At 56.4% G+C, this 23,849-nt stretch overlaps 3 protein-coding genes across 6 annotated transcripts; 2 read left to right on the top strand and 1 right to left on the bottom strand.

Moving 5' to 3' along the window:
* Nucleotides 1–1,515: 1,515 nt before the first annotated feature.
* GCHFR (GTP cyclohydrolase I feedback regulator) lies at nucleotides 1,516–8,244 on the top strand. The gene is made up of 3 exons (XM_065839468.2): nucleotides 1,516–1,622; nucleotides 3,420–3,514; nucleotides 6,864–8,244. The coding sequence occupies exons 1-3, from the start codon at nucleotides 1,587–1,589 to the stop codon at nucleotides 6,985–6,987; spliced, it is 255 nt and encodes an 84-aa protein (XP_065695540.1). The 5' UTR covers nucleotides 1,516–1,586; the 3' UTR covers nucleotides 6,988–8,244.
* Nucleotides 8,245–8,491: 247 nt separating this feature from the next.
* On the bottom strand, nucleotides 8,492–23,149 carry DNAJC17 (DnaJ heat shock protein family (Hsp40) member C17). 4 transcript variants are annotated; one of them, XM_065840028.2, is made up of 11 exons: nucleotides 23,020–23,133; nucleotides 21,726–21,795; nucleotides 20,537–20,595; nucleotides 19,053–19,140; nucleotides 18,660–18,742; nucleotides 18,113–18,209; nucleotides 17,347–17,396; nucleotides 16,743–16,820; nucleotides 16,051–16,131; nucleotides 15,202–15,330; nucleotides 8,492–8,694 (listed from the first exon to the last, which is right to left on the bottom strand). In XM_065840028.2, exons 1-11 carry the CDS (start codon nucleotides 23,095–23,097, stop codon nucleotides 8,572–8,574), a joined length of 936 nt encoding a protein of 311 aa, XP_065696100.1. In that variant the 5' UTR covers nucleotides 23,098–23,133; the 3' UTR covers nucleotides 8,492–8,571. The 4 variants fall into 4 exon arrangements, with proteins under 4 accessions (XP_065696100.1, XP_071664783.1, XP_071664782.1 ...); XM_071808681.1 differs by lacking the exon at nucleotides 8,492–8,694 and adding an exon at nucleotides 12,005–14,605 and having other exon boundaries at nucleotides 23,020–23,149; XM_071808682.1 differs by lacking the exon at nucleotides 16,743–16,820 and having other exon boundaries at nucleotides 23,020–23,149.
* On the top strand, nucleotides 8,558–12,046 carry C5H15orf62 (chromosome 5 C15orf62 homolog). The gene is made up of 2 exons (XM_065840029.2): nucleotides 8,558–10,282; nucleotides 10,714–12,046. Exon 2 carries the CDS (start codon nucleotides 10,827–10,829, stop codon nucleotides 11,355–11,357), a length of 531 nt encoding a protein of 176 aa, XP_065696101.1. The 5' UTR covers nucleotides 8,558–10,282; nucleotides 10,714–10,826; the 3' UTR covers nucleotides 11,358–12,046.
* Nucleotides 23,150–23,849: the final 700 nt, after the last annotated feature.

Below are 23,849 nucleotides of genomic sequence, written 5' to 3'. Positions count from 1 at the left end.
CTCGCCATTCTGCAGGCTGTGGACAGAGTGAAGGCTCTGGATCCCACGCCTGTGTTATTTTCTTGGCTGGTGGGATGGTCACCAGGACTGCGGTCGAGGTCCAAAGGGGCGCTGGGCTTTGGGGCTCCTGTCGAAATCAAACACGGCCCAGGTGCAATGTGCAGAGGGTGGAATGTCCTCTTCATTAACTGGGCAATGGAGGCAGCAACGTGTTCATTTCTCACACCAGAAGCCAAGCGCAGGTTGACGCAGGAAATACAGGGTTAGGAATAAACACTGGGACCGTCCTGGCAGCAGGATTTTGGGAAGATCCTCCCTAGGATGGGAGTGACCTAAAAGAGCTGATGTTCAACCCATGGGGTGAGGTGTCCCACGTACAGCTCAAAATAAATATATCGGGATACTTGGGGCACATTTTAGGAAGGTGATACCATCAACCTCTGTGGGGTTTTTCTTTTACCACATCAAACGCAACAAACATTAATAACAACAAATGTGATAATAATGATAATGATAATAATGATAATGATAATGATAATAATAGTGGTTAGCAAGGTTTGGCTTGTTAGAGCAGTTTCATCAGCCTTGCGAGCAGAAATGTTCATTTTCCCCCTTGCTCCCTGTGGGTTAATCAGTAACTCAGGGCTGCGCAGAGAAAGGGGCCCAGGTCAGGCAGGAGGGACACGCTGTGACACAGCCCTGACCCTGCGGCTCGGGAACATCCTCCTCTCGTTTGTTTCTCAAGATTATTTACAAAATTAGGAATTGATTATGGCTAGTTAAGAGTTTCTGGTGAGCTGCATGGAGAGTTTTCTGTGCAAGTTTATTTTTTGCTATTTATGGAAATGATACTTGCTTTCTATACAGTTTTCAAGCCGCTGGGGTGGGTGTTGAGGGGGGAATTATCCATCAGCACCTACAGAGGAAACACCTCTGTTGGTCCCAGTCTCAGGAAATGAGCTTCTCCAATTTTGAAGGGATTTAACCCCCCATGTTTCCAGACAAAAGCTCTACAGCCCCTAGAAAAAGGGACTTTTTTCCCAATATGCTGGTTATGCCAAACCCCTTGCTTTGGGGGCATCTTTGGGAAGGACCCCAGGGCATTACCAGCTTCACTGTCTCTCACTCTTCATCTCCGTGCCCATCATCTCCTGGTCCTTCATCTCCTGGTCCTTCATCTTCCTGTCTATCACCTCCTGGTCCTTCATCTCCCTGCCCATCATCTCCCAGTTCTTTATCTCCTGTCTCCTTGTCCATCATCTCCTTGTCCATCCTCTCCCCAGCCATCACCTCCTCATCCATCGCCTCCCAGTCCGTGACCTCTCTGCCCATCACCTCCCAGTCCGTCACCCCCTGTCCCGTGTCCCCCTGTCCCACGTCCCCCTGTCCATCACCCCCTGCCCGCTCGTCCTTGCCAGGGGGCAGATTCCCCCCACCGGCGTGACCCCCCCACGCCCCCTGTCCCTCGGGGGTTCCCCCAGGGGCGGCCCCGGTGCCAGGGGCGGTGTCGCGGGGGGCGGGACGCGGGGCGGCCCCGGGCGCGGCGGGACCGAGCGGAGCGGAGGAGGAGGAGGAGGAGGAGGAGGATGCCGTACCTGCTCATCAGCACCCAGATCCGCATGGTGAGTCCCGGGACCTGCCGGGATGGGGGACACGGGGGAACACGGGGGCGGGTGGGGCCGTCGGGGCACGCTCAGCCCCGCTGTCACCGGCCCCGCTGCCCCGGCTGCCCGGGCTGGGGGTGCAGAGCTCCGGGGTGACGCCGCGGGGACTTGGGGCCCCCGGGCACGGCCACGCTGTGTCCCGGCTGCTGTGCCCAGTGCGGGGTGTCCCCGCGGTGCACAACCCCCTGTCACCTCCTGCCCCCCTCCCCGTCCCTGCGGTGCTGCCCGGCAGCGGGTGTCGGGGGGGCAGAGCACGGGGGTGCCCGAACCCCCACTCCTGTCCCCTGAACCCCCAGCCCTCTCCAACAGCGAGTGAGCAAACCAGAGGAACTTGTCGTAGGGTCCCATGAACGCCAAAAAAACGGATCTCTGGCCATTTGTGCCCGCTGTAGGTTTTCCCCCTTCCCCAGAATAGCCATTTTGGGGTGGAAAACGCAGCTGCAGCCACAGGGAAGGGCATGACCGGCAGCACAGTGGTGCACGGGAGCTCCAGGGGTCTCTGACTGAGACCCGGGCGCAGAGTGCAGCCCCTAATTCTGATCTAAGCCATGAAGGAAGCGTTGCTGCCCAACGACGGCAGCATCCGCACCCCCGAGCTGCCGATCCCCCGTCTGCTGGCGCATCCCGCCAGGGCTGCGAGAGCCGATAACTGGGTCTGAGCCCCGGGGTTTCCCTTCCCAACACAAACGTGATCTCCAGGGCTGGAAGCCAGGCTGGGACGATGTGGGTTTGCGGTAGGAAGGGGGTAACGGTGACGAAAGCCCTTCAACAAGCGGGCAGGAGTTGGGTGAACGATGCTGCTGCTGTTGTTGAAGGTGCCCCGAGACACACACGTCCCATCCTGAGCGAGTGGTGCATTGAGAGTGGGGACGTTGGGGATGCGGTGGCACTGGAGCAGCTGTTGGCAGCGGCGCTGGGCATTGAACACACTGATTAAGTGATTATGGACCGAGATACAGAAAGCACCGCAGCGCTGGGGTCTGCAGCGCTTTAGGGAAGGGCACCCAGCAGCGTGGGCTGGGTTATCGTGGTTCAGCATGTTCCCCCCAGACTTTGGGAACTCTGCTCTTTAGCAGCGCAAAGCAAACATTCCCAGGCTGAAGGCTGGAGCTGAGCCCCGGCTGCTGCAGCCGCCGGCCCCGCCAGGACTGCCGGACGCTGCTGCCGTGCCCTGGCGGCGCCGGGGCTCCCGGGGGCTGCGCTGGAGCCGCAAGCAGGGAGGGATCTGCCTCTGCTTCGGTTTGTGTCTTTTCCAGCAGCGGAGCGTGCTGCGCGTTTGCACAGCTCACCAGAACCCGCAGTTACAGCTGCAGGGGATGAGGGGCGACCCTTGGATGAGCAGTTACCACTTGTAAACCTTTTTCAAATAGTGTGGAAGAGATTTAAAAGCAACAACTTTTTGTGAATAGTGCGGAAGGGATTGAAAAGGTGCCGTGTGGCATCAGGTCACCCCGATCTCCTCACCCTTCCCGGGCAGTGGGGCCGTGCCCAGAGCTGCCTCCCACCAGGACAGCCCAATGGGGATGCCCATTTCAGGGTGAAACCCCCAGATTTGCAGGTTTGGGAGGGGTAGCTCTGTCCTGCAGCCCTCGGGAGCTCAGCCAGCAGGTGGCCCTCCAGCAGCAAAGCCACCGTGGGCCAGGAGCAAAGCCACCAAGGTCCCTCCTCTCTCAGCCATTCCCACCCAGCAGAGCTGTCACTGGTGCTGCGTGGGGAGGGGGCCGCGCAGGTCGCTCACCCGCTCTGTCCCCACAGGAGGCTGGACCCACCATGGTGGGGGACGAGCACTCGGATCCCACCCTGATGAGCTTCCTGGGGGCCACCAAGAGGAACATGCTGGGGAACCACTTGTAAGTCCTCTGCGCCGTGTCGGGCTCTTCCCGCTCCTTATGTCCCAAACTGGGAACAGTTTCACTGCTCGCGTCCACCGCGGCACCTTCCAGCTGCACGTTAATCCCGGGACTAGTTTGATGCTGAAAAGGCACAGGCGTGTTCTTGCCCCCGCCTGTTAACTCTCACCCAAGGAAACGCTGCATGCTATTTTATTTGGTTCTTTCCTTTTCCCTGCTCTGACCCATTTTAGAGCTGAGCCGCCCCCTCCTCTCCTTGCACGCCGGGGATGCTGCTGGCTGGTACTGGCACATCCCCGGCCTGAAATAAAACAGGCACAGTGAGCCTTTAAATCACTCTCCATCCTGACACGCCTCATCCTGACACACAAAGCTCCTCTGTCTTATTACCATGTCCAGCCTGTTCTTCACATCTTGGCCCACCTTTTTTCCTAATTTTCCCCACTTGATATCTCACTTTTTGTTTTCCTCTGGCAAAAAAAGGCACCAGCAACCAAAGAGCAAAACCAAACCTCAAATGCAAATCAAAACACCACAGAGGGGCACTTTGACTTCTGCTCGAGCTTGATGGGCAAACACTGATGTCTGAGTCCCCAGCTCCCGTGGCGTTAAAAACCTGCATGGGGAGATTTTAAAGAAGGAAGAGAAGTGCCGTGTTTTGCAGTTTGGGAGGAGGGACCTGAGCTTTCCACGGGTTCTCCTGGGTGGATTCACCCCCTTTCACAGCATCCCAGAATCCCAGGGTGTCAGGGGTTGAAGGGAGCTGGAAAGCCCATCCAGTGCAATCCCCCCGGAGCAGGAACACCCAGCTGAGGTTCCACAGGAAGGGGTCCAGGGGGTTTGAATGTCTGCAGAGAAGGAGACTCCACAGCCTCCCTGGGCAGCCTGGGCCAGGCTCTGACACCCTCACCAGGAACAAGTTTCTTCTCAAATTGAAGTGGAACCTCCTGTGTTCCAGTTTGCACCCATTGCCCCTTGTCCTGTCACTGGTTGTCACCGAGAAGAGCCTGGCTCCATCCTCCTGGCACTCACCCTTTCTATATCTGTAAACATGACTGAGTCACCCCCCAGTCTTCTCCAGCTCCAGAGCCCCAGCTCCCTCAGCCTTTCCTCACACGGGAGATGCTCCACTCCCTTCAGCATCTTTGTTGCCCTTTCCTCCCTCCCCGGGTGCTCTGAGCTCCCTGTTACCCCCGCTCCCGGTGTTGTACCCGCGCTCCCGTTTGCGCAACCACGAGTGGGAAGCGGGCGGAACAGAAGGGGCTGGAAGGCGGTGCTGGCACCCCGAGGCTCGGCCCCACGCCAGCGGGGCGGCCCCTGCCAAAATCCCGCCCGGGAAGAGACGAGGGCTCCTCTGCTTTTCCCTTCACCCACCAAACCACGAGGCTTCACACACCAATCCTGCCCTGCCCGGAGCGTCCCGGGCACAAAACCCGGAGCGAGCCCTTGGAGGGAGCCTGAAAGCAAAGTCTGGGCAGCAGGGACGTGCTGGGGCACTGCGGATGAAGGACTTAATTACCTGTAATGAGGGAGCGCCCGTCCTGCCCGGCAGCTCTGCGGCAGCTGCCGGAACGGCCCGTCCCTGCGTCCCAGCAGGCGCTGGCCGGGGGACATCGGGGACATCGGGTCATGGACTCGGGCTGTGCCAGGGTCCCCTCCAGCCTCGGGTGGCTGTTGTGTCCCCCGCGAAAGGCTTTGGAAACGCTCCCTGCCCCCGCATCGCGATGCAGAGCGATTGCACAGAGATAGAGCGGCGCGTCAGACCCGCGCTGTGCGCGCTGTTTCACTTCTCTGCCCCCCGAACTGTTCAGAGCCCTGGGCAGCTCAGCTCTGCTGCTGCCTCCAGCTCAGACCTCCGGTTTTCAGATTCCTACAAACAACAAACAATCCCGGCCTCAGCTCCTTCCTCTGCATAATGGGAATAATATTTACCAAGCCCAGCCTGTGAATGCGCAGGGTATGTGGCAAGGCTCCTGGAGAAAGCATCCAGTTCAAAGACACTTATAATAATACGTATTATCTGTACACCACATCTATAATTACAGCAAAGCATAGTCTGTCTTGAGAAACTGGAAAAAAGCTTTCACATCTTGGTGTTATTTCGCGCTGTAAAAGCGCTCGCCACCCCATTAATGTTTTGCAACCTTAGCAACTTTGGAAATGCTTTTGGGTCTTTTTTTTTATTGTTACCAAGAAAATCAGAAGAGGCTTTGTGAAGGTGCCCAAACTGGATCCCCAGCGATCCCGCAGCCCGTCATTATCGGCTTATCTGGCACCGTGAGTCATCGGAGCGCTCGTTCCATCTGCTGGAACAAACCCTGCGCCCGCAGAGTGTGACGGGGAACAGCCAGAGAAGGGGAACAGCCAGAGCTGGGAAACAGCCAGAGCCGGGGAACAGCCGGTGCAGGGGAACAGCCAGCGCTGGGGAACAGCCGGTGCCAGGGAACAGCCAATGCAGGGGAACAGTCAGTGCAGGGGAACAGCCGGTGCAGGGGACCAGAACAGCCAGCGCCAGAGCTGGGATTTGCGGATGTCCCATTTGTGCTCTGCTCTCCCCCACCTGGCTCAGCCCGTTCTGCGTCCACACCGCGTTGCTCCACACCCCCTGTCTGGTTTCCCTACGTTGCCCCACAGCCCCGAGCGAGCGCAGGAGCCGCCAGGGTCTCACGGCTCCTGCTCCAGACCAGCAGAAAGCGTGGGGAGCGCGCTGGACGGAGCTGCAGGGCCAGGCCCCGGGCATCCCCGTGCGGCGGCTCTGGCACGGGCAGAGGAGCCTCCGCTCCGCTGTCTTGGCGGCTCTTTGGGCTGATGGCTTCTATTTCTCCAAAGGCTGAGCCTCTGGCTGAAGGCAGCGGCTTTTTCCAGTCCCCACCTTTAAGGCACAGGCTCTTAAAGCGCCCAAAACTTACAGGCAGGCTCTGACGCAGGCAAAACATCGTTTTTTCATTCCTTAGAAACATCCGAATCACTTTTCTCTGCAGAGATTATCCGCCTTTCCCTGAATTCCCTGCTGGGAATGATGGGATCCCCTCTGCTGTGGTTTCAGCCTTTGGACACCTGCTCCCCAAACCACATCTCCATTGCCTGACCTGGGTGCTCCTGCTCCGCAGGGGGACTGCACTGGAGGATCTTTCGGGGTCCCTTCCACTCCCTGACGATCTGTGACTCAGTTTACCGTGACCCGTTCCGGCCAGGGCCCCCCGCCGCTCACCATCCCCATCTGCTTCAGCACGAGGCTGCGTCACCACGTGCCAAACGCGGTCACTTGGTTTGGTGGCCAGGCTGAGCCACTTCCCCGAGGAAGCTCCCGTCCCTTCGCCCGCTCACGGTGCCCGTTCTCCCGTTCCAGCTGGGAGTACTACGTGAACGACGCGCCGCGCATCGTGCTGGACAAGCTGGAGAGCCGCGGGTACCGCGTGGTCAGCATGACGGGCGTGGGGCAGACCCTGGTCTGGTGCCTGCACAAGGAGTAGCGAGGAGGACTCCGGCCTTCCTCCCGGAGCAGACCCTGCTGGGGCCGGCCCGCAGCACGTCTTTTCCCCTCAATCCTGCTTTCTGCCCCGGAGTCTGGGTGGTACGGGCCAAACCTGACCCGGCGGGGACCTGCCCTCCCTGCTGTTTGGCGGGACCTGGGGAGGAAGGTGCACCCAGGCCAGAGGAAATGCCAAAAACCAGATGGCTCCGTCTCTGCTTTCATGGCAAATACCAGCTTTTTACATTTTAATCACCATCAGAGGGAACTCAAAGAACAGCCTGGGCTGCCTGTTCCCTCGGGCTGCCCGGAGAGGCTGGTGTGGAACGGGACAGGCCAGGGCATCCCCCTCCCCGCCCAGCACCGATGGCACCATCCCATCCCCAAAACATGCAGCCCAGCACTGATGGCACCATCCCATCCCTAAAACGTGCAACCCAGCACCAATGGCACCATCCCATCCCCAAAACGTGCAGCCCAGCACTGATGGCACCATCCCATCCCCAAAACATGCAGCCCAGCACTGATGGCACCATCCCATCCCTAAAACGTGCAACCCAGCACCAATGGCACCATCCCATCCCCAAAACATGCAGCCCAGCACTGATGGCACCATCCCATCCCCAAAGTGTGCAGCCCAGCACTGATGGCACCATCCCATCCCCAAAGTGTGCAGCCCAGCACCGATGGCACCATCCCATCCCCAAAGTGTGCAGCCCAGCACTGATGGCACCATCCCATCCCCAAAGTGTGCAGCCCAGCACCGATGGCACCATCCCATCCCCAAAGTGTGCAGCCCAGCACTGATGGCACCATCCCATCCCCAAAGTGTGCAGCCCAGCACTGATGGCACCATCCCATCCCCAAAGTGTGCAGCCCAGCACCGATGGCACCATCCCATCCCCAAAGTGTGCAGCCCAGCACCGATGGCACCATCCCATCCCCAAAGTGTGCAGCCCAGCACTGATGGCACCATCCCATCCCCAAAACCTGCATGGGAGCTGCTAAACCCCCCCAGTGCTCTGAGAACCCCGTCCTGCAGCAGCACGGCCACTTTCTCTCCCAGGGGGGCTTAGCAGCAGCATCGGACTTTCAGCCCCCAAATTGTTCCCAGAACAGCCCTAGAAAGGCCCTGTGGCCATTTGGGGTTCGGGCTGTGTCATGTCAGGAGCAGCAGCTGCAATGCTGGACCGTTGGGGTCCGTGTGTCAGTCCTTCTGCATGGGCAACACCAATAAAACATTTCTCCAAAGAGACAACGTCTTTCTGTGGGTTGTTTAAACAGTTGTTCCCAAAGCCTTGTGGCTCCGCAGCTCCCCAAGAAGCTTCAGGAGTTAACGCAGCCCCAGGGTGGGTGCTCGGACAGTAGCTCCACAGCCCGGAACGGGGCAGCTGCTCCGGGCACAGACCCACAGCTTCATCACCTACTCTGAAGCTTATGCAGCTTTTTCCCCGCTCCGTGAAGGGATAAGGGCTGCAGTCGCTGGAGTTGCGTTCCTACAACAGTTTTAAAAAAGGAGGTTTATTGACTTTAAATTAAGAAACAGCTTTGGGAAGGAAGGCTGGGGGGAGGCTGGGTGCTGGCGCTAGGCGTGAGACTCCGCCTCGTCTTCCCGCTGGAGCTGCTCGATGAGCTGCTGCCTCTCGGCCGCCTGCCGCAGCCGCATCATCACCAGGCTCTCGTAGTCCCGCTCCGACACCACCGACGCCTGCGAGCGGAAAACAAAAGCAAAGTGTCAGTGGCAGCGCGTCCCCAGCCCCTGCGCCACGAACCACGCTCGGTGCACAGGGAGGCGGGGGGCTCAGAGCGGCCTGGGCGCAGGGAGATGCAGGAGGTGCGAAAGCCGCCCGGCCTGCAGAACACAGTCACAGGGTGACCAAGGGGACAGCGGGGACACAGACAGAGCCTGAGCCGCCCCTGCTCGGCGGGTGGAGGGGAACGCACAGCCTGCCTCACCAGGGTGGGTATTGCGATGACTAAGCGCTCTGTGCAAAGTCCAGCACACGCTTGAGCCGTTACAAAGGCCAGCGCCATAAACACAATAACATCACACCTTCCTGCGCTTCAGACACGACGCGGCTGCAAAAGCAAAGCACCAGGTGCGTTCCCCAGCCCGACTCAGGCGCGTTTCTGTTCTCCGGAGCTCCCAGAGCCTCTCAGCCCGTGTGCTCGCGCCTGTCACGCCGCTTACACCGAGCGCGGGCAGCGCTGCCGGCTCCGGCGCACAGCGAGGGCTGGCGCTGCCACGCGGCTCCCAGGAGCCGTTCAGCACTAGTGGGTGGCCTCGCTATTTCAGATGCATTGAGAGCACCGCAGTGCTTGGAAACATCCAGCTCGTTCGCTTGACAGCTCAGGTGGAAACAAAAGCGTCTTGACAGAAGGTGAATGAAAAAATGAAGTCTCGCGTTTGTCTCTGCGGGAACTAGATTTAGTGGTGATTTAAGGACATCTGAAATAGAAGATAGAAGGGATGAAAAGGCAACAGAATAGCTAAATAAGATTCTGCATGAAAATGGGGCAAGTGCAAATTCGTTATCGTGTGCCAGAAAAATGCTTCCTCCAGCTGCAGTCTGGCTACAGAAGCCCACAAGCATTGAGAAACGTAGGGAAATTAAGAGACTAGTACAGCATAATTGGTATTTTAGGAGCTGCGTGAGTGAAATAACCTTTCAGCACAGCACAGCGCACATTTTCAGCGCCTGAGAAAGCGGCGGGGCGCCCCAGCCCTCGGCGGCAGGCCCGTGCTGCTGCTGCTGAGCGCGGTGCGCGCCGTGGGCGGCACGGCATACCTGAGCCGGCGTGAATCACCGCACAACCTGAATCCCCACCTCGCACCGGGATTTACATGTCAAACAGAGCTGAGCTGACTTCCGGGCTGGTCCGGAGCCCTGCGAGCCGGCGGGGAAGGGACGGAGCGCGATCGGGCCGGGCCGGGCCGGGCGGGTGCTGGCGGTGCCGGAGCGTGGGCTGGAGCCGAGCCGCTCGCACACCTCCTCCCCGCAGCCCCGGCGGTTACCAATCGGGTAGAACCCCGTTCTGACGTGCCTGACTCAGCAAGGGCTTGGCTCAAAACAAACCCACCCGCACACGGAGCTGCAGCCGGGAGCGGTGACGGAGGCACATGAGGAGAAGGCGGCGCTGGGGATTTTTAGCACTCCGGGTCCAGCCTGGCTGAGTCGTCCCCGGACGCGCTTCTTCCAGCGTCCCAGCTGGTGGCCGTGGTGGCCACGGTTCTCCGAGCGCTTCGGCAGCTCCTCCTCGCCGCCGGTCAGACTCGGGAGCTGCTCCGCCAGGGTGTAAGTCTATTTCGCATCCGATTTTCCTAACTCTTGTCTTTTACGTCTGCGTTTTGTTGCTTTTTAGCTTTGCATTCGACTGCATTTCCTCGGTTTCCTTCGGCGTGACTGAGTCACCGTCTCCCTTCCCAGCCACCCACTGAGATTTTTATACGGTGCCCTTCGCCAGGAAGGTGGCTGGTTACCATGGCACCGCCGTGCCCTTCTGTTCTAGATGCTAGATGAGATCTGTTCTCATGGTGACTGGGTGCCTTGGCTGTTCCTCACCAGCTCCCGTCTGCAGCACAGATTTCATAAGCTCAGACTCCGCCATTCCTCCTCCACCCGAGAAGGAGACTCCTTAATATCTAAGACGGGCCAACAGCTCCTTCGCGCAGGGCCGTGCTGCGTGTGCATTTCCTGCAATACCAGCCTCTCTGTTTTCCTTCCAGCGCCGGGCACGGGGAAGGAAGAGGTTGTTCCTGCTGCGTGACTTGCTGCCGATCCTGCGACTGAAGTCCAACGGCCGCCCGGGAAGAGCCGGCAGCGCCCTCCTCTCCTCGGCATGGATACCTGGCGGAGGGGGTCCCTCAAGTCCACAACGTTCTTCAGGCGCTTCTCGCTCAGGAGACACAAAAAGCTGGGCAACCAAGTCATCATCCTGAACCAGAACAGCCACACTCTGGACAGCGAGGGCCAGTGTCAGAAGAGGGAAGGCCTGAGGGATCTGAAGGACAAGTCTGAGTACCTGTCATGCCAGAGCGAGCAGAACCTGGCCAAGGCGCAGGCGCCGCCCAAGCCGCCCCGGCTCTACCTGGACAGTTCCAGCTGCCCCAACATCATCGACCGCACGGATTCTCACCCCGACATCTCCTTTTCCGGTGCTGCTCACCAGTACCACAAAGCCACCCAAACGCAGTCCCACAGGGAGCAGGGCACAGACTGCGGGGCCGCGGAGCCGGGCGCCCTGAACGGCTCCGCTCCACCCGACCTGGCCGACCCCTTCCTGTCCTTCAAGGTGGATTTGGGGCTGTCGCTTCTCGAGGATGTTCTGCAGACCCTCAGGAAACAGAACCCCAGAGATTACGCCATCTGAAGGTATTTATCACTTAGTCCCTCACATTTTCTCGCTGCTGCCGCCAGTTTCTCCAGTCCCAGTGGGAGGAAGACTCCTGCAGCGTTCCTGTTGTGCGTGGCCTGTTTGTTGTCCTCACCTCACCCGTCCCAGATTGTCCCTGTCCTTGCCCAGGAGCCCTGTGGAGCGGAGCTCCCGGGCTGCCGGAACCTTGTGGGCAAGTTTTCACGCTCTATGCCAGGAATCTCCCCCCGGGCCTGCGCATCTCCTCCTCCTGGAAGAATGTCACCGCGTGCCAACAGACCTGTGACCGTGGGGACGCGGCTGTGACACGGCGGCGCACGGACAGGCGGCACGGCACTCAGTGCCTGGGGACAAGAGGCAGCCTGCACGGAGCCAGCAGCATCGCATCTCGAAGCCGCAGCTACGGCAAGGGGCAGGACACACAAACCGCTGCTGCTTCTCCCACCGTGTCTGGACGTGAAACATCAAAGCTGTTCATTTTTGTTCTTTCTGGTGGGTTTCTTTCCCCCATCTCAAGCGCAGTTGGCACTGCCAGCCTGACACAGGTAAGCATCCACGTGGGCTCGTAATCTGGCAGCAGTTTATTTATCCTACTAGCAGGAGAAGCAATTTCTCTGGCTCCTGCTGCCCGAAGCATGCACTGATCTATCGGCTGTACAGATATGGAAGAATAAACGTGTCTGTGAGTGGAAGCGTCTTGTAGCCTCATTTCCTTGGTAGCAAGCCAGAAAAAGCGGCAGGCGCGCAGGCCCCTGCTCCGCAGCGAGCAGGATCCGTCCTCTCCGGCACTGCAGGTCTCCAGGAGGCGGGGAGGCAGTTCGGCTCTTCTGGGCGGGGAGAGGCTGGAGCCGCGGGTGCTGTACCCGGCCCGGGAGGTGCGCACAGCCCAGGCCACAGCCCAGGGTGACACCAACGCACCTTCCCGGGGCCGGACAGCGGCAGGGCCAGGCTGAGAATGCTTTGGGCGGTATCGGGGAAACGGTTCAGAGGACCTGACAGAAACCAGGGGGCACCAATCCTTACCCTTTTCATAGCTAATTACATACTAGGGATATATTTTTTAAGAAAGCAAGCCCTCCATGCAGCCAGACAATGAGAAGCTTTGGCAGGCAGCTACAGCAAAGTGCAGAGAGACACTGCAGAGAAGGCACAGACGGCTCTTAACCTACCAGATTTGCATCAGACTGTGAAGTCAGGTAATGAAACAAACTCTGCGAAACCTCAAAGGAGCTTAGAAAAGCAGCAAGAGTGCCAGACGGGCGGCTTTGCTCAGCGCTTCAGTGCGGCTGAACGAGTGGCCCCAAATGGCACTGGCAGGGAGATCCCACCACAACGGGTGCCAGGAAAACCTCCCCAGGAGCGAGCGCTTCCTGCTGTTGTCGCGGCAAAACACGCTGTCCACAGCTTGTAATGTGCTGTGAGCCCTCAGAGCCGCCGCCACCAAACAGTCGCTGCTCCCGCATAGCCTGGAGTCACACTGGTCACTCCGCAGCTTTTGTAATTCAAGCGTAGCTCTCCAGGACCTGCTGGGCAACACGCAGCCACTGCTGTAGCAGGGCACAAGGCAACAAGACCGCGGAGACGAGCGGTCGCGACTCACAGCCCTGCCTTCACCCGGGCTGGCTCCCGAAGCGCACCTGGTGCATGGCTCTGTGCCGTGCGGCTCCGTGCCGTGCGGCTCCGTGCCGTGCGGCCGCGGGTGCGCAGCCCTGGGCCGCAGCGAGCACGTTCCCATGAGAACGCTGCGGTGCGGGGCTGCTCGCTGAGGCAGAGCCGGGGAGGAGCTGGATTCGCACAGAGCGGGAACAAACACGGGGGCGGATTCAGTCAAAAATAGGAGCAACCCGGTAGGAGCAGTAAATAGGGAGTGAGGGGAGCGAGGGCAGCTTAAATCAGACGGAGATTAGCGCGACTTGAAAGCACGAATGTGGGAGCTGGTGGCCGGGGAGGCAGACTGGGACGGAAGGACGAGGCAGGGAGCGGGCTGAGGCAGCGGCACACGGCACCCGCAAGAGCTCACTTTGCACAGGCTGCACCTGAAGAGCTGAGGACAAATAACTCGACTGGAGCTATTAGCACATTGCATCCCAGTGGAAGCACAGCAGGATTTGGGGAGAGTCTGGAGCAGGAACTGCGAAAAGCAGGAACCAGAGCAGCCTGGAGATCTTGGCCTGGGCAGCAAAACTGCAACGCGATCAAGGAAACTGCAGCTGCTTACACAGAAAAGCAGCAGAAAGGACAGACGAGCACCAGCAGTGCAGTTTTGGGGAAAGGATGCAAGTCAGCAGCCGTAACTCCTCAGCACGTGGAGGGCTAATTCGGGAGCGCTGGGGCTGTGCTGGGCAGCCATGAGCCAGCAGCCCCACACGCCGGCAGCGCTCGCTGCCGAGCCTGATCCCGCGCTGCTCCAGCAGGATAACCCTCCAGAGCCGCACACGCCGCGCTGCACCCCACCGAGCTCTGCCCACGGACACCAGCCAACATCAACTCAGGCAAAAGCCAGAGCGTTTGAACCCACAGAGGCAACAATCCACTCCAGAGCTCAGATTGTACCCTCAGGTATGAACGAGCTCTCCAGAGCCAGTTCTCACTCTCTACTAGCCAGGGACAGTTAAATAAACCAGACCCAATTCTGCTTTTCCCCTGGTTTGCCTTCCACCAGCCCGGCCACCCCGGGACTGTGCTGTGTGTGCAGCACTCGCTGGGTCCGCGCTGAGCGTGGTGCCCCGGGCCGGGACGCTGGCACCGCCCTTGGCTCAGGTGCCTGGGGAACCGCTGCCCAGGCAAAGAACGAGCAGCCCGGGTGAGAACACGCACCCCCAAACAAAACTCGGGTAACGACGAGGCGCTCTGACGTGTAAACGCGTCCACTAGAAATAACGTAATTAAAAAGTCAGGAGAGCGGATGCGCTGAACCACTCAGCAGCTGCTAAAACACGTGGGTAGTGAACACAGCGACCGCTGCTCGAGACACAGAGTGGGGGCACGAGGCAGGCGTCCCCTTCACAATGACATCTTTCTGATCTTTACACCGCAGGGAAGGAGGGGGGGATAAGCGTCACAGGAGGTTTGAACTGGAACTCAAATCACCAGCGAGGAGCAGCGAATAACAGAGAGCCAACACTTTGCTGCAGCTCGTCTTCAGATCGGTTCTTGTGTTCTAACCACTAGATGTTGGCGCCTTCTGAGTGCTTTGTGACTGGGATACGTTTGTTGTTCAAGAGCAACAGCTTCAGAGGGATTATCTGGAGCAACAAAGAGGAAAGAGCCGGGAGCTAACAAACACCTTGCACTCGAAGCAGCCACACTGGTAAAGGGGACCCGAACCAGACAATGAGGTCCCTACGAGGATATTTAATTTGATATTGCTTGCTCTGCCCTCCTGCAGACTCTGAGAATAGAGGTTTCCTTTCAGCACCGAAATTTCATCCTCTTGTGAATGCAGGGAGCAACTGAGCCTCGCTAAAGCAGCTTTCTAGGAGTTCTGTTGCAACCAGAGGATTCTCACAAAGTACATCACAAAACCCCCCAGAAGAATGGCATTAGAGGGTTTGGGCTGAGCTAAGAACATCCTTGGTTTTCACTTGGAAAGGAGAGAGTGAGATTGTGGGAAGATCCAGCATTAAATCACCTGTGTTCCGAATGTGCAAACTCAGGCAAAAGGTCCTTAAAAAAGCCACTGCTTCAGCACAAAAAGGCTCATTGGACAGCAGCCCCTTCATTCAGAGCTCTTTTCAGCTCTGCTGGGAATCAGCGGGCGTTACCGTACATGCCAAGCACGCTGTCAAATTTAGGTTGCTATGGAAACGGATTTAAATAACAGCAGCCTGCGCGTCCTTACCTGGGAAGTCCTGGGCTGGCCGGTGCTGCCGGGGAGGCCGGTGCTGGGGCTGTGCTGGGGCTGCCCCTCCAGCCAGGAGATCTTCAGAGGATTATGGACCAGGCCGACCTCGTTCTTCACAGCCATCTCCTGCCAAAGACAGCGCTCCATCACCACCCCAGCTTCACAGCCCGCTCTCTCCCACGGCCCTAACGCTCACAAAGGGTTTCCCAGCTCAGCCTGGCAGCACGGTGCCCCAGCAGGGCACAACGACACAGTCACAGCTGCCCGGCAGGAGAAACCCCTGTGAGGCCGGGCCCGATCAAGTGTAGGTAGAACATATTGCTGCCAGTACTTCGATAAACAGGCCACGGACAGTTCTGTGGTTTTGATTATTTGGATATTTGAGTGAAAAAACAGGTGGCAAGAAATATGCTTGTACAGTGTAAGCTGGTGAATCTACTAAAATGAAGGGTAACTGATGAGTTCTGTTTCCACAGCCACATGAATTGTTATAACTCATACTGAGTCAAGACATTTAGATTTATTTTAAACTGCAAATGCCTGACAGAAGCTCTAGAACTCATTCAGCCCATCTCCACAACGGGTAACTCAGTTCAGCACGAGCAGATGGAATGGCTCCGTGCCTGCTTTCGACAGCAGCGCCTGTGCTCAGCCCTCCTCGCGCACGGCCTGCTTGTTTAGTGTGCGATCTGCTCCAGGTTTGTGCCTCCAGCTCTGCCGCTCCCTCCGTGCGCCTGCAGCCTCTCATTACCCCTGTGCACGGCTTGAAGGAGGCGGCAGCGCGTCCTGGCCACCGCTGTGCCAGCCCTGCCCTCCCCGCACCCCGCTGGGGTCTCCCGCGCTTACAGCCGCCTTCACCGTGGCGAATTCCACCACCGCGCTCCCCGTCTTCCGACTGGACACCAACAAATTGAGCACGTCGCCATACTGCGAAGACAAAGCAGGAAAGAGAAGTTAATTACAGACTCCCAAGTTCATGTGTGGAACGAGCGCAGAGCAAACACGTGCTTTCACAGACACGAGGCCTGAGCCGCCACCCGTTCTGCCTCGTATGATGCCTCCACTGATCCCAACCTGCCACAATTTCTGTCCCTCTGGGAAATAATTGTGGGGAGCCAGGGAGCTCCACTTTGCTCCCAGCAAGCCCAGTGGTTGCTCAGCTCGGAGCCAGAGCTGCAGGAGACGCTCATGTGAAGGGAAAACAGAGACCACACGCTGGGATTAATCAGATCACAGGCTCATCTGTTCCCGTCTCTGAACCTGCCGCAGCAGCTCATGTACAGCGCTGTGAGCAAAGGCAACAGCGCACCACAAGCACACCGCCAGTCTGTGACTCTTACCCAGGGCAGGAGCCACTGGGGGAAGAGTTTCCAGCAGCAGGAGGCCCTGGGAACCAGACAGAGGTGCTGGCCGGGCAAAAAAGAAAGAAAAAGAATGAGCCGCTCTAGTTCTTATGCAGCTTCCCAGGATTTGCGGTCCTTTCTTGTACCACTGGAGCAGGGAAAGACCAAGTGGTGGGAAAGAGCGTCAGACAGGACCTTCTGTAGGATCCGCAGCAGAACGTCCTTGGAGTATCCCCCTCCTGTCTCATCTTCTTTCCCGCATTTCCATCGGAGCTGGGAAACAAACACCACAAGCTCATTTTGCCCGTTGGAACACACGTTGCCGCGCTCAATGCAGCTCCTGCCACCTGCACAATAATCAAGTTTGCTATTTTCGGCTACACTCCCAGCATCGCCAAGACAGCAATTTAAACATCAAAATGTGCAAAGGGAACAAATTACTTGGGGAACGGGGAGAGACGCTGCTCAATGAAATAAAGAAGATAATACTTCAAAGCATACTACTGGCTATATCAGGGTAAGCAGCAGATGCTTCCTCATGCTTAGAGCAGAGATAACTCAATTTCAGGCTCAAAAATCTAGACCAGACACTAGAGAAAAGGACAAGGGAGGAAGAGCATTTTAAAGGCAGCGACAGCAGCTGTTTGCATGCACGGTCCACACCAGGCAGAGGAACTTCACCTCCGCGGTGTGCAGGGACGTGCCAGTTCAGCAGCGATGCAGCGTCCCTCCCGATCGCCAAAGCTGCATCATGTCCCACCAGTTTTCACCAAAACCCAGCTTTATAACGACGTCTTACTTTGAGTTTGGGAGTTATTCTGCCTTCCACTCCACTTCCTTCTTGCCTGCCTAAAGAGAGGAAGGAAAAATAGATGAACAGCCCGCAAGAATTAGAGGGAGACAGCTTCAAACACGATAATGAGCTATTGCACAGCGGAGCGCAGATGCTTGCCGGTCCAGCGTGTGGCTCATTTCCTGACAGATTTGCTGGTGGTCTCTGTGCAAACCTGCGCTGCAGTCTGTGTACACCCGAGGAACGCCAGAGAACCAGGTTCCAGAGAGCAAAGCCTCAGCAACCATAGGCTAAACACAACTTCCTTCTCCACACCGAGCCTCTTTTGGGTGATCAGTACTGAGAGCTTCCAAGGGGATACAGACGCAGGAACCCACCGACAACTATTATTTTTCACGGACTTGAATCATTCCCTGTTTCGAGTCTGCAGCACTGACTGCTTCAATTGCACAGGACCTGAAGCTCCCTCCAGCGTTACTGTGGGGCTCCGCAGCACACCATGCAGAGTCGAGGCTTTAGGGTATTTATTGAAAAGGGGCATCATGTCTTAATGAGCAGTGTGCCACAACCAAGCAAGCAACCCCAGAAACACCAGTTTTCTGACTTATCCCTGAAAAAGGCACCAAGTAGGATCCTATACGGGGCAAGGCAACATGTCAGCAGGCTGCAGTTGTGCGCCAGCTCTGCGCACGGGGAGCTGTGGTCCCAGTGCACGGTGTTCAGCTGAGGGCTCCGACCTCCTCTGCTCTCACCTTGGCCGTGCTGCTCTCACCTTGGCCGTGCTGCTCTCTTTCAAGCCGGATCTGCTCTCGAATGAGTCTCTGCTGCTCCTCGAGCTGCCGGGAGCCTTCTTCCCGCAGCCGTATGATCTGCAGCAGAGGTAGGACAGCACGGGTACGTGAGGGCACCGCTCCACGGCTGGCTCACCCAGCTCAACGCTGCCAAGGAGTTTTTGTCTCACACCCATCCCTGGGCAAGCCTCCTGCCAGCTCCCCTGTGCCAGCTCCAGCGCTCATACAACCAGAGCCCTCGTGCTGTGAGTGACACAGTCCCCATCGGCCAGCACATCACCCATTAGCTGATGATAATGGCTGCTGTGCAAAGGGGCAGATAAAAATAAAACCCCGAGGCTGACATATTTGCCAGACCACTGCAAGATCCCTTCTGCAAGCCTCTCTTTCATAGCGCCCACTAATGCAAAAGGCAGGACTGCTAGACAGAGATTTGCTGCATCTCCTCCCATGGTTTTCATTACGATCGTAAAGAACTTCAGCAGTTCTTCTCAAAAGAAGCAGAGAAATATAAGAATTTATCATTACTTCTTGTTCTAATGATCTTGTTATCCTGGTCTCCTCCTCTTCACTGTCATGGGTCTGGGCTTCTCGTTCTCTGGCTTCAAGGTCTGCAGAGAAAGAAACAATTAAAGCACGCAAAGAGAACCTTCGCTGCCGATGCTGCTCACCAGAGGCGGATGGAGAGGTCACAAACTTGGCTACACCTCCCCCAGTTTCAATCCTCAGAGCCCTGATAGCTCCGCTACCTGCCCAGGCACATCGCTGCATCAGCAACCCCAACAGCCACCACAGCCCCTACCTCCGCGCCCTTCATGAATGGGCGGCAGATTAACCCGGGGTGCATTCCAGCTGAAGAACTGAAAACACCCAGCTAGTGAAGACTTCAAGCCAAGAGAAAACGAAGCTTTATTTTATTACCGAGTTTTACTTTCTTCCGCTTCTCATCAAGTTTCCGTGTCCTTTCTGCAGCTTGCTGCTTCGCCTTCCTCACTCTGTCATACGCCGCCTGCCGAAGAACAGGCACAACAGTGAGAAACCACGTAAAGTAGAAGACATAAGATAGAAAGTAGTGAATAAAACCAAAATCATATACTGAAACACCTTAAGCAGAGGTGAAACATTTTCTACCTCTTGCTAGCTTTCCTCCGAAAAGCATTGGAAGTTAACACAAGTATCCTGAAAGCACGAGGCCCAAAGATCTCCAGATGGAGCTCCAAAGGGCAAGGAAGCGTGAAGTGTACTGGAGGGAAACTCTGACCACCTGCAGAGCCGGGGGACTATTTTGGCTTCCTCAACATTCAAAAGTAGCTCCAGGGGCACTGCTAACAGACCAGGTTTGGTTTAGAGCAAAGTTTTACAACCAAAAAGTTGTGTTTTATATGAAAGACTTATTCACAAGACAGATGTTTGACTCACATGAAGATATCAGATCAAAGAGCATCGGCACTCTCTAGCAGAAACAACACTCACTCAGCACTACAGAGACTTATGAACTGGGTAAAATGGGCATTTTCACCGGCACCTGTTCAAACCAGTTGGTAATCTGCTCATCACCCTTCTGAGAGCATTCCTGTGGTAGGTAACACACAGAGCAGCACACACGCTCAAACATTACCTGCACAACAGCTGTGCGGGGAAGCACTGCTCGTGTTGTATGAACCAGAAAAGCCATTGTTGTCCCTCCACAGGAAGGGTTTGCTGAACGCTTTTTTCATTTTAAAATGCAGAAGCCAAAACGTTCTTGGATGCCAAAAGCTTAATTGCCCCTTGGAGGGGAGATTACAAGCTTTGCCAGTGTTTGAGGAGAGTTATTTCATGTTTTTAAAGCCTACCACCAGAAATGTTAACCTGCCTTCACTCCTGAGTTTATCTGGCTAGATTTATCTGCTCATTTTCATGTTGTTTTTATCCTTTCCCCTCCCATGTCACGTCCAGATGACTTCCAGGCCCGAGCTCCTCGCAGCACAGGGAGCTGCAGCCTGCGAGGCTCTGGCAGCAGGACAGAGATCACCACTGTGATTCAGCTCTTCTGTCACAGGTCTCCTGTGCACCATGGCAGGAAACGCTTTGAGATATTATTTGTCAGACCTTGACTTCAAGGGAACAGCAAATGCACCGTTGCTGTGGCAATTTAACACACCCCCAAAGCAGTGGTGCTTATTTGTTTTTTTAATGGGATATGTCCCTGTCTAACACGTTATTAAAGACAGTATCTCACCCTCACAACACATGGACAGATAACATTTGTCTGAGTTCCTATCTGGTACCTGCTATTTGATCTCATGGACAGCTACAGGGACTAACAGATCAGACTTGCGGCCGGGAAGGCTGAGCCGCAGAAGAGCACAGGACAGGTGGAAGCGAATTTCCAGCAATGTCCCCCCAGCCCCGAGCATCCTCACCCTCGCTGCTGCGTCTGTCAGCACGGCCAGGGCCTGAGACAGCTGGTGGAAAACTTCCGCTGGGGATGACAAGAAAAAAGGGTGAGATGCAGAGAACCCCGCGAGCGGCCTGGGGACGAGCCAGCAAACACAATCCCTTATGGAAGAGGCCTGCGGAACAGCACAGAGAACAATAATCTTTCCAAAGCACTTGGAAAGCGACACACGGCCAGGACCACCACAGCCCAAAGGACACTTGTGACATCAGCTTCAGTGTAAATTAAGAAACAAAAACTGAGACCATCTCATTTGACCAGAAATCCTGAAAACTTGAATTGAGCAGAACCCGTGTACAGAAACGTATCACTCGGGCTGAAACACACTGTTACCGACAGACCAGCAGCTTCTCAGCCTGAGATTCAAACTTTGCATTTTACATCAGTATTGCTGATCCTCTTCCCAAAAGGTTACACAGTTCAGCCAGAGGCCTCCCCACATGGTTTGTATCACTTCCCAACCTCCTGCACACACCAAAGCCCCAGTTTTCCTCTCATTGTTGCTAAGATATTTTTTTTTTCAGGTGGAAAACTCTCCTCTGCGCTACAGTTGTAAATTTTCAGTCTATAAAACTGTAGCCTATCAAACTGGAAAATGCAACATACAGCATTTTTAATTTCCTCCTAGTTCCCACTGCTGTTCAGCGCTCCCTGGAGCTACAGAACCGAACTGGAGCAGCTGCAGAGCCAGTGTGAACAGGGCAGGTACGCTCAGCTCCGCAGGGTCAGGGCCTTGTCTCTAACAGACAAAAAGCAGCATTACCCATACAGCATATGATTTATAAACTTGCTATTGCAGTTTTGACTGTTGAGCCATGAATTAAAACAGCGAGCAGCCAGTAAACACTGGGGACAGCACAGTCAAAGGTCTGGGATTCGACTGCCACGTGGGAAGATTCTGAGAGGCGCAAATAAAACTTCAGCACTGACTTAGCAAGGGTGTTTCTAAACCCAACACATGTGCATTCAACCCTAAACCCCAGAGCTCTCTAACAGTGATGAAAATAGCCCTTAGTCCCGCATGTGGATCCTCCCCATGACACACACTTTCCCTAATTACACGCAGACAGCCCTAAAGTTTAAGCGGAGCCACCGCCAGGAGCCTGTACCCGATAGCAAACAGGGCTGTTTGTGTGTGCACAGCCCCAGCTCACCTGCTCGGGGGTTGTCCGGGTTCTTGTCGGGGTGACATGTCAGGGCCTTCTGCCGGTACGCCTTCTTCACCTGCAAGACCAAAAGCGGGCGTTACTGCTGGGTGCTGCGCGGAGAAAAGCAGCTTGGGGCTGGATCTCCCCCCAGCCCGACAGAACACACGGACCATTTCTGGAGCGCTGACAGCTGCGCCAAGCCGGAGGTTTGGCTTCGGGGTGCGCTGTGCTACAGCCCTCACACCTCAGCATCGCCACAAGGCTGGCTCGCCCAGGGGCTTTTGGGCAGAGGGGTAACGTGTCCTTTGCAGCTGGAACTTCGGCACACAGAAAGCACCATTTACCATGCACCAACTGAGTTTGGCAAGGTGAAGAAATTTTGACCAAAGACCATTTAATCTCTTCTACGCTTCACAGAAACATTGACAACTTTCTGGACTATGTCACTTTTAACAATCCGAGTTCCCTTTGTTGGGAAAACCACGCAAGAAAGAAAAGGAAGAAAAACTGCTGTGCCGCTGCCAAAATGAGGGGAACAAGCGGTGTCCTGGCACCACCTGGTGGGCACAGCACTGGGAAGTCACATTAAACATCCCAGTTTGGCATTTTCTCCTCCTTTTCCCCGGGTGATGAGCTCAGCAGTGACCCAAAATCTTTCATCTCTTTCAATCCTGTGTGTTGCGTTTGGTTCGTTCCCATTTTGTGCTTCATGCACATGGGATTTCCAGGCAGCCTGAGCCATATTTACCAGGTAGGCCCAGACTGCAGCTGCCGAGCTTCCCCCCGTTGTACTGCTGCTGCTCTTTATTGCTGAAGAGGAAAAAACAAATCCCAAACCCAACGAAGAGAAAGCCCAAGGAGGAAAATCAAAGTCTTCCTGTCAAGTTTAACCCTGGTCAGTTCCTAACAGCTCACCCCAAAGCATTACTCCCCTTGAAAAGGTCACCTTCCCTGCTCAGCTTCTCATGTCTTGTGCTTAGCATTGACTTACCGATTGAATTAAAAATGGATGCATATCACTCCAAACCCACAAAATCAACAGAATGACTTATGGGAACCTACAGTGCCCGGACCAACCTCTAACAACCGGATTTTTGGTAAGAGCAGGAGGAGCTTCCCCTCTGCAGGGACATAAACAAACACAGCGAGAGAAACGATCGCTCAGCTCAGGATCCAGGGAGCAGCAACACGGAGCCGCGGCCCAGCCGCCTCCTGCCCGGCATTGAGGCGAAGGCGTGGGCGCCCAGGGCGGGGCGCAGAGAGAGAGGGGGCCCCGGTATGACCTTCCCCCGGCCCTCACCTCCTTCTCCGACGCCTTCTCGCCGATGCCCAGCAGGCCATACAGGTCCAGCTCCAGCACATCCTTATCGACCGCCATGGCGGCCCTGCCCGGCGCCCCGGCCCTGCCGCGCTGCCTGCTGGGAAATGGAGTCTCCACCGGCCGCCGCCCCGGTTGCAGCGCCGGCATCTGGACTACAAGTACCATGATGCACCGCGCTTCCTGCCGCAGGGCCGCTGCCAGCGGGCATAGCGCGGCGCGGTGTTTGCTGGGAGATGTAGTTTTCTGGCGGCAGCTGCAGGCGGTGCCGGGCGGCCGAGGGACTACAACTCCCGTCGGGCTCTGCGCCGCCGCGGCCGGAGCGTTCGGCTCGGTTTTGGGGTGTTTTTGTCCAGATTCGTGTCGGTGTGAGAACAAACGCTCCGGAGGAAACGTTTCGGGGCGCGGGGAGGCGGCTGTGCGCCTCGGGAGCCGGGTCCTGAGGAGGCCGCAGCAGGGCCCGGCGGGGCTGCTGCGAGATCCCCTAAATACATGTAAGGAACATTTAAGGAAGAACTGTTGTTTTTACATAACTGAGGACCTGGCGCCCGACCCTAGCAGGGGCGAAGGACCGAGAGACATCGGGCTATGAATTCTTAATGTAATACACAGGCTCTTCCCGGAATATGTACCGACACCTATATACATACCGATACTTGTATTGATAAGTTAATTTAGGGGGAAGTGTAGCCAAAGTACCAGGAATCCATATCTTAAACAGATTGATAGGGGAAGGGTATTGTGTGCATGGGGATAGTCTGTAAACCCTGCAGTACCAACCAGTGGGGAACAGGGGAGGGAAACTGCGGCCG

This window comes from Patagioenas fasciata, chromosome 5 (assembly GCF_037038585.1).
Source record: "Patagioenas fasciata isolate bPatFas1 chromosome 5, bPatFas1.hap1, whole genome shotgun sequence".
NCBI lineage: Eukaryota > Metazoa > Chordata > Aves > Columbiformes > Columbidae > Patagioenas > Patagioenas fasciata.
This window is presented reverse-complemented; position numbering and strand designations above follow the sequence as displayed.

Excerpts from the sequence above, each read along its gene's own strand:
- GCHFR (XM_065839468.2), top strand. The coding sequence starts at position 1,587 with ATGCCGTACCTGCTCATCAGCACCCAGATCCGCATG. Across the intron at positions 1,623-3,419 it reads TCAGCACCCAGATCCGCATG|GAGGCTGGACCCACCATGGT; the intron begins GTGAGTCCCGGG and ends CTGTCCCCACAG. Across the intron at positions 3,515-6,863 it reads AACATGCTGGGGAACCACTT|CTGGGAGTACTACGTGAACG; the intron begins GTAAGTCCTCTG and ends CTCCCGTTCCAG.
- C5H15orf62 (XM_065840029.2), top strand. The coding sequence starts at position 10,827 with ATGGATACCTGGCGGAGGGGGTCCCTCAAGTCCACAACGTTCTTCAGG.
- DNAJC17 (XM_065840028.2), bottom strand. The coding sequence starts at position 23,097 with ATGGCGGTCGATAAGGATGTGCTGGAGCTGGACCTGTATGGCCTGCTG. Across the intron at positions 16,821-17,346 it reads GAATAACTCCCAAACTCAAA|CTCCGATGGAAATGCGGGAA; the intron begins GTAAGACGTCGT and ends TTTGTTTCCCAG. Across the intron at positions 8,695-15,201 it reads GCCAGCCCAGGACTTCCCAG|GCGTCGGTGGTGTCGGAGCG; the intron begins GTAAGGACGCGC and ends TTCCGCTCGCAG.